This window comes from Aythya ferina (genome assembly GCF_964211825.1).
Source record: "Aythya ferina genome assembly, chromosome: 11".
Taxonomy (NCBI): domain Eukaryota; kingdom Metazoa; phylum Chordata; class Aves; order Anseriformes; family Anatidae; genus Aythya; species Aythya ferina.
This window is the reverse complement of record NC_140307.1, coordinates 9,088,027-9,096,953: the sequence shown is the minus strand read 5'-3', so window position 1 is coordinate 9,096,953 and position 8,927 is coordinate 9,088,027. Positions and strand designations below refer to the sequence as shown.

The following is an 8,927-nucleotide window of genomic DNA, read 5'->3' as shown; positions in this document are numbered from 1 at the left end:
TAGTTGTGTCTCATGATTTGTTGATTTTGATGTTTAAGAAAATGTGAGTTCCATCTTTTAACCATTCTTGGGCCCATACACTTTCATGTGGATTCTTTGGTGTCTGATTAGGTATAAACATAAACTGTAGTCTTATTGGGCAAATTTACAGGGTCTCTCATTCTTTTCCTATCTTGACATGTATGAGCTTACTTTTCTTTGAGAATTTTATCTTGCTGTCAAACTTGATTGAAATGATTATGGATTGAAAAATTCTGCCATTAGGAAGCAAATGGAACGTGGTGATGCATGAAAAACGGCTCTAGGAAGTTTCTAGTCCTCATCGCTGTGCACTGTGTGCACAGTTTCTAGTCCTCATCGCTGTGTACTTGGAACTTAAATTTTTAGAGCAGACAGATGAAAGTAAAAATTCATACTTTTTAATTAATTCCATTCCCATAAATTTGAAGCCAAGCTTTAGATATAGAGATTGTACTTGAGATTTTTTAATAATTGGCAACATTACATTGTGTGGAACAAACTCAACCAACAAATTTCTCTTGGATGATCTTTAAATGTCAAAGTGTCCCATAATAGCTTGCATGAGTTTGGTTTTTAGTGTTTTGGAAACTCTATGCTCATTCTTTTCAAAAGGCTGACACTGGTTTGTTTTTGGAAGCATTGGTTACATACACTTGAAAGGCCAGTAATTTAGTGCAAATACACTTTATTTACTGATCTGACTTCTTTTCCATCATTGAATGTGAAAGTACGAAAATGAACCCTTGTTGATTGACAAATTTTTTATGTCATGCATTGTTCATCAAACTTTATTAGTCAATTTTTGCCATCCACATAACCCTGATGAGTTGATAAGATTACATAAAATTATTAATGATAGACTTTCATTTCTGTTTTTAATTAAACATCTCTAATACTAAAATCTGAGCAGAAAACAATAAGAACCAGAATCTCATCAATCTTTGTCATTTGTAATCTGGGATTTTTATATTCTCTGTCTCTTGACAAAATTCTTTCTTTCCGATTCCCCCTGGCTGAGGGTCAGGTCTATCAATCATAGTACCATCGTCACCGGGATTTGCTGTAACTATTACCCAATAATTCTTATCTTCTTCAACTCTATGGGAGTCCAGGTAAGTGTGACAAATTACTTCATATTCCCTTCCAAAATAAGACCTGCAAAGCCAAAGAAAAGGGGCATAGAATTAATATATACACATTCAGCAAGTCTGAATTAGCTGTAAGACATTCAACGTTTTCTCATGTTTTTCTTGGTTTATTCAGAAATATTAGCGTGTACTTACAAAGATTGGACTCTTAATAGAAACACATGTATATATCGCTTTGTTAGTCATTAATAACCTAGGAATGTGAAATTAAAGGGAAATGCCACCTTTCTAGTTTCAGAACTAAAGCAGCCCCAACAGTATACAGCACTGATATTGAGTATGTGGAAGCAGGTTAGGTTCTCTGCAGCCTTTTATATTGCCGTTCTTTTTGACTGAAGATGAATCTGGCTACTTAATCATTTCAGTCTCAGCCCTACAGATCTTGTTTCATACTCAAAAAACTGAAACAAATTCTCAGTCAAATTTTTCCTTGATTTAATGAGAAACAATTTTTATACTCCTTAACATTTCATCAATATTAATTCAATACATGCATATGAACATGAATTGTTGGATTAATTTTCATTTATTGTGAGTCATGTGGATATATAAGAAGTATAGAATTGTATGCTGTGGTATTTATTTTCTGTTACTCCTTATACTTCTTAGCATACCATTTTTTCTTAGAAAAAAAATAAAATTAATTGCTCAAGATATTCAAAGGGAGAACCACCAAGACACTAAAGAAGGCTAGAAGCATTATGTGGTACGAAATAAAAAGGTAAAACAAATATGAATAAGACAGTTGATTGTCTACAGGATCACAGTAGCACACATCACAGCCAAGAAATAAAACTGGGGAAAAGGAGAACGTGTATTCTGCATTTTTTTCTGTTTCTTTGGTGTACTCCTAACGCAACTATCTTGCTTCTTACAGTAATTCTTGATGTACTCAGCTGGTGTATCATAATGGATATCGCAGCCAGTTATAAATTATTCTTACCTTGTCCAAAAGTTCCTTGGAACGGCTAAGCTCCGATTAGTATGGCAATGAGTAATAATCACTTTAGAGTTTGCCTGGAAAAATAACAAAACCAAAAACAAAAGAGGGATGATAGATACTTTTAGACTGATTTTAATAACTCTTATTCAAATTAAATGATTTACTTTACTGCTTAATGCAAGTCTGCATGGCTGTGTATCATGCTATAGATCGATAGTGAGGTATTTTAAGCCATCCGTTCTCAACACAACCATCTTAACAGTTCAGACTAACCAAACACTTAGCCCTCAGATAAGACACAGTCTACTGTCCAATGCATTCTCCTCCACTCCCTTATGTTGGGCACTTAAATAATAATAATAAAAATAATAATAAGCAAATAATGGAGAGTTATGCCAGTAATCAGGGTAATACTGCTTACAGTGGATATTTGTCAGATGAGAGATCCAGGTGTTTTGGGGATACAGACTAGATCTGGACCCTTACATTTTACTTTTTTTTTTTTTTTTTTTTTTGGTAAAAGAATCTTTAGTCACCCTCATTTACTACCACTGTGCAAGAATATTCTTTGACAATTACGTAACTCTGACTGTGTTTATTAGTGAGCTGATTCATGGAAATGAGTCACAAATCAAGGCTGTAGTGGAACTGTTATATTTGTGATAGTTTGCTATACACCCAGCACTTCAGGAAGCCAAGAAGTTATGTGGAACAGGAAAATATTGTATCCACTTAATGTTTTTACAACAACAAATTTGGAAAAGCATCCACTTTTCCACATGCCTTGCGGTTTACTGTTGTTACTTTTTGAATTTAATGTTCTTAAGCAATCAAAGCTTCCAATATTGAAAATGGAATTTAGTGCTCAGAAGACCTGAAATGCAGATTCCGAGTACTGCATCCTCCAAACAGTGCCCACCTTTGACAGTTTTTGAAAAACTGAGCAAGTCAACCTCAAATGAGCACCAGATTCCCTGGTTTAAAAAAATAAATTAATAAAAATCTTCCTTCTTCTCTTTCTTAAAATGAAAATTCATTAAAATTAATGAATAAAATGGATGCAACTTTCTTTTAAATAGTCGATTTACTCTTTCAATTAAATACTTAACTTTTTTTTTTTTTAAAACATTTTTAATTTCTTACAGGAACTGGAGATCCTTCATATTCAAGACGCAGCTGTGGATCCAAGAAGGCAGCTTGCCAGCAAGTCAAATAAGAAAGCTCATCTGTCAAAAATACTTGCTGAAGGTGAGATTTTTTAGCAAATCTGATGAATGATTTATGGTCACTTGCTAGATATAACTGTAAACAAAAATACATATTAACGACAATATAAAATTAAAATATATGTAATTCAAATAAAATCAGCACAAAAAATATCTCTTTGCTTCTGAACAACATCTGTCAAATTGAAGCTACACAATTAAAACCTACAAAATAATCTATAGTGTTGATAAACTCATAAAGTAGCCATGCTATACTTAAACCAGTGAATATTAACTTAAAATTGAATTTACATTTCAAAGATTTTCTCTGAATCAAGTGATAGCTGAGAGGGAAAATTTTCTTGTAGTTGTGGTGATTTATTCTGAGTACGTACATAACATGAAATGTCTATTTTGCCTTTAACTTGTAAAGGAAGCCAATGTTAACATTTAATAGAAATCTGCCTCTGAATGATAGAATAGTATGCTATTTCCTATACAGACTATAGCTTTCTCTTCATAAGAAATGAAATCAAATGAAAGCTTTTCATCTTGGACTTTAAAGAAAAACAAAACTCCTTTATCTATCATTCAGGTTCAGTCCCCTTGGACTGACTGCACACCTGAGTTCAGACAAGTTGCATGAACTTTCTAATTAAGTATTGTTTGTCTTGATCTGTGTATGGTTCTTAATCTGTTCTGTAAGATGTTGAACCATTATACAGCTTGGTGTATATATATATATATATACAGTAACTAAAAGCATAATATCAGTATATGCTGTCACTGTCATTTGCAACTTTATTCCCTTACCATTGGATCAGAAAACCCTCCTGTTGTGCCGAGACCAAACTTTTGCCCAAATCTAATGGGTTCACCCACTGAACTTCCATCAACACTATTAAAATTGTAAAAAGAACAAAGAGAAAGTCAAGTATATCAGCTTTACTATTAGTTTTTGGTGTTTAAAGTCTGTGTTAACTGAAAAGATATATCATAAATTATTTACTGGTTAAAATATTTAACAGAATAGAAATTCAAACTTTATTGATTACTTTTTATGATGCATTCACTAACACGCATAGTAGAAAGATAATATCCAACTAAAAACTGATGGTAATTAAGCACCGAGGCCACCTTCCAAATATACTTAATACAAGCATCTTAAAAATCAGACTTAAAGCAGAACAGTGTTTGTCTCTAACACCTGTTGCTAATTATACACATAATTGATATTTAGTAATTGGGTTTATTACATCAATGTACGTGCTGGTATATCCATATTTTCAAAATGGTTTCTGTATCTTACATGGAAGAATCTCCAAATTAAGTGCTAGGCTGTTCTAGGTATATTTAGAGTAGAAACTTCTGCAGCTGATGAACTTTGTAGCTAGCTAATGAGGGATCTGAAAGCATGCAGTGCCAATGACTAGTATCAGACAGCTGCTGAGCAAAAGTACTTTGGTTGCATTTCTAGAAGGCCTAAATTGGGATTTTGGCATCAAAATTGTTTATGTCTAACTGAAAGTGTTTTGCTCAATCAGAATTACATAGGTTAGTTTGTACTCTTACACAATGTTATTTTTCTTAAACACCTGCTCTCAGGCAGAGCCTTCCACTGTTGAGCAGGGGCCTGTTTTATTTTTTCTCCTGCGAGCAGCTGGAATCAAGCATGTCTGTGAGAGTGAGTATGCTGTTTGATTGAGGTTTTTTTTTAGGACAACAGGAGTAGCAGTGCATTTTATAGACAGCAAAAGCATTGATACAAATTTCCACTTCAGAGACTTTATTTGCAGGAGAATGAATAATTTGGACATGTTTTGTATTCTAGAGCTCAAATATGACCACATTAAAAACAGCTGCAGAACTTACCAAATGACACAGTGGACTTGATTCTGTTTTCACACCAGTTCTATGCTGACTTGGAATCATTCACAGTAATATGCACACCAGAAGCAAGCTTAATGTATGACCCAAGTTAGAGTGTTTCTTAAATATATTTTACTCAAGTTCATTTGTATTTTAGCAAAATTAATTGCATATTTCTCAAAGTAAGATACTGAAAGCTAATGGAATAATTGAAAACAATGTAGAGGAATGTACCAAACCTTAAAAGACAAAATGTGTTTCGACCCATGGGGTCTATGGTTTTGACAGCACTAACTCCACAAGGGGCTTGCAGTGACACAGCCGAATATATGGATATTTCCTCCAGATTAATTGCCAGCGTTAGGTTGCCGCACGCTCCAGTGTAATTGTCCACTGAGGATTTGCTGTCCGGGCTCAAAAGCATCACGGTGTCTCCAAAGCAAATAAATCCATCCTTAGACACTGACAGCTTTATCTAAATCAAAATACACATACTTTTATACAGAATTATCTGTATAAACTTAGTATCAGCAGTATTTTAACCTATGAAATGCTAGCCCATAGCATTCTTCATGTTTAAAGCACGTTAATAAGCAGCTATGTCGTTCTATGCGGAGTCACAGAGAACTGACAAAACCTGCTTTAAAAATTACCTTCTTTAAAAGATTCTCTTCCAGTCTGCCTATTTTTTGCATTAACAGCTCCCCTCGGTCTCTTTTACGTATGAAATCCCTCATGCCGTCCTGTTTGCAAAGGAGAGAGGGGGGCAAACGTTACCTAGCGCAAACAACCTGAGGTTTTGCGAGAAGGCGAAGAGGCAGGACGGCTCCGGGGAGCTGGGGCGGGGGAGCGAAGGGCCCAGCTCCGCGGTTACCTCCTCCAGGCACGCCGCCTCGTTCCAGTTGCCCACCAGCACCCCGGGGCTGTAGGCGGCCATGGCGGCCTAGGCCGCGCCGCGTCCACCGTCGCCATGGCGACCGCGCTAGCAGCCGATTGGGCGCTGGCGGGGCGGAGGCCGCCAATGAGCGGAGCGTTCGTGAGGGGAGGGGGCGGGCTCTTTTTTCCCGCCGGGGCAGGGCGTTACCGGGGTGTACTGAGGCGAAAGAGCTCCGGGAGAAATGGCGTCAGGAGAGGGGCTCGGCCCCTGGCCCTCTGTGGCCGTGCCCAGCGTGGGGGCAGCTGCGGAGCGAGCCCGTTGAACTCGCTCCCTCTTAAGGAGTGCCTTGCAGACCCCAAATCTAGCAGGGGCAGGCCACTGCCACTGAATAGAGAAATAAAAATATGTATGGCAGTGTGGGGTCCCTTGTGATTTGTCCAAGTCTGAAGGCGTGAGGAGGCCGCGAGGCTGAGCCCCTGGGCTTTGTGCTGAGGGGTTTCGGGGCACCTGCCTTGGTGCTTGGGTCTCCGTGGCCAGGCCAAGGGCAAGCATGCTGCTGGGGTGGCTGCATGTGTGTGGGACACTAGACCAGCACCCGCTGACTTGAGGCACAATTTATCCGTTCCTCAGAGAACAGCGAGCCCAACATACAGTCTTGGAGTGAGCATTATTTAGAACCCACCAGTCTTACTGGCCAAAGAGTTGTTTCATCTTCACCTACCTGACAAGCACAAAACTAGCACTATAGTGTTGCTGAATGTGGTGAACACTTTGTTTGCGAATGCTTTGGTTCTGTGATTATTTTACTTCTGAAGACAACTGTGGCAAAACAGGCTGTGTGAACATACTGAAGGTTTGCTTTCCAGACAACTTAAGCCAACAATTTTCAGTCATGGTGTAGATCCTCTCACAGGACGTTTAATCCCCATAGTAGTCTTAGCTTCCTTAGTCTTGGTTTTCTTGTGAGCTGACTGTTGTAAGCAGGTTTCAAAGCTGGGGAACTTAAAAAGCTTAAGAGAAAATGGTGGTTGTTGTTGTCTGTTCTAATGGAAAGCGGGGCTACATGCTATCATCAGCCATCTTGGTCAACAGTTCACATTATAGCCCTTTTTTTTTTTGTTTTGTTTTCGTTTTGTTCTGGCTCCAAAAGTTATTCAGCATATCTCAGAGTCTTCAAGGACGAAATAAATCTGTATTTGTTCAAATAGCACCACTCTGTGGTCAGTTGTGGTAAGCGAAGTTTCCCTACATGAAGCGATGCTGAAACTACTTCGTTGAAACAGGGAGGAAACTTCGTTCATCTTGGCCTAATATCAAAAGTCAACAAATTTTGGAAGCCTAGGAAGTGATTAGAAATCCGAAGTTTTATCAGAAGAAAAAAAAAAAAAAAGAGAGAGAAAAGATTTATTTTAGCTAATTTCCCACGTTATTAGTAATTTCTACTTACCTCTTAAACTGACATTCGTGCTCTTCACAGAGCTAAGGTTTTGCTGAAGGTCACCAGTTAGTTATATTGGTATACAAATAGGGACTTAACAACCTTTAGTTCAAAATTGCAAAATCATAGGGTTTTTAGAGCCACCTGAGGTGCTGAGGGAGTTGGCGGATGTGATTTCCAAGCCGCTTTCCATCATCTGTCAGTGGTCATGGTCATCTGGAGAGATCCCGGATGACTGGAGACTTGCTAATGTGACCCCTATCTATAAGAAGGGTTGTAAGGAGGAACTCGGGAGCTACAGGCCTGTCAGCCTGACCTCAGTGCCAGGAAAGGTGATGGCAGAGGTCACCTGGAATACAATCATGCAATGTATATGGGACAGATGGGGGATCAGGCCCCGTCAGCATGGGCTCATGAAAGGCAAGTCCTGCCTGGCCAATCTCACCTCCTTCTATGACCGGGTGACCCACGTGGTGGATGAGGGAAAGCCTGTTGATGTAGTCTGCTTAGACTTCAGCAAGGCCTTTGACACGGTCTCCCACAATACTCTCCTGGAGAAGCTGGCAGCCCATGGCTCGGACAGGCACACTCTGCTGGGTTAAATACTGGCTGGATGACCAGGCCCAGAAAATGGTGGTGAACGGAGTGAAATCCAGCTGGTGACTGTCACCAGTGGTGTTCCCTGGAGCTGGTGTTGGGGCCCATCCTCTTTAATACCTTTATTGATGATTTGGATGAGGGAATTGAGTGCACCCTCAGTGAGTTTGGAGATGACACCAAGCTGGGGGAAGTGTCGGTCTGCTGGAGGATAGGAAGGCCCTGCAGAGGGACCTGGACAGGATGGGTCAATGAACAGAGGCCCATGGGATGAGGTTCAACATGGCTAAGTGCCAGGTCCTGCACGTTGGCCACAACAAGCTCATGGAGTGCAACAGGCCTGGGGGAGAGTGGCTGGAAAGCTCTGCAGAGGAAAAGGATCTGGGGGTGCTGATAGATTCTCACCTGAACCTGAGCGGGCAGTGTGCCCAGGTGGTCAAGAAGGCCAACGGCATCCTGGCTTCTATCAGGAATAGTGTAGCCAGCAGGACCAGGGAGGTGATCGTCCCCCTGTACTCTGCTCTGGTGTGGCCGCACCTCGAGTATTGTGTTCAGTTTTGGGCCCTCACTACAAGAAGGACATGGAGGCCCTGGAACATGTCTAGAGAAGGGCAACAAAGCTGGTGAAGGGCCTGGAGCACAAGTCCTGTGAGGAGCGGCTGAGGGAGCTGGGGTTGTTTAGTCTAGAGAAGAGGAGGCTCAGGGGAGACTTTTATTGCTCTCTACAACTACCTGAAAGGAGGTTGTGGGGAGCTGGGGTAGGCCTCTTCTCACAGATAATTAGTGATAGAACTAGAGGGAATGGCCTCAAGTTGCGCCGGGGGAGATT

At 40.0% G+C, this 8,927-nt stretch overlaps 1 protein-coding gene across 1 annotated transcript; it reads right to left on the bottom strand.

The window, feature by feature from the left end:
- Positions 1 to 689: 689 nt before the first annotated feature.
- CFAP161 (cilia and flagella associated protein 161) lies at positions 690 to 6,170 on the bottom strand. The gene is made up of 7 exons (XM_084531917.1): positions 6,061 to 6,170; positions 5,840 to 5,929; positions 5,426 to 5,661; positions 4,131 to 4,215; positions 3,256 to 3,414; positions 2,113 to 2,186; positions 690 to 1,176 (listed from the first exon to the last, which is right to left on the bottom strand). The coding sequence occupies exons 1-7, from the start codon at positions 6,121 to 6,123 to the stop codon at positions 966 to 968; spliced, it is 918 nt and encodes a 305-aa protein (XP_084388043.1). The 5' UTR covers positions 6,124 to 6,170; the 3' UTR covers positions 690 to 965.
- Between the last annotated feature and the right edge of the window lie 2,757 nt (positions 6,171 to 8,927).

What these genes read in the sequence shown, in the direction of transcription:
- CFAP161 (XM_084531917.1), bottom strand. Translation starts at nt 6,123, where the DNA reads ATGGCCGCCTACAGCCCCGGGGTGCTGGTGGGCAACTGGAACGAGGCG. An exon ending in GAGGGTTTTCTGATCCAATG is followed by an intron (nt 3,415 to 4,130) that starts GTAAGGGAATAA and finishes TTTTGTTTACAG; the next exon opens with TTATATCTAGCAAGTGACCA. An exon ending in ATGAAGGATCTCCAGTTCCT is followed by an intron (nt 2,187 to 3,255) that starts GTAAGAAATTAA and finishes TTATTTTTCCAG; the next exon opens with GCAAACTCTAAAGTGATTAT.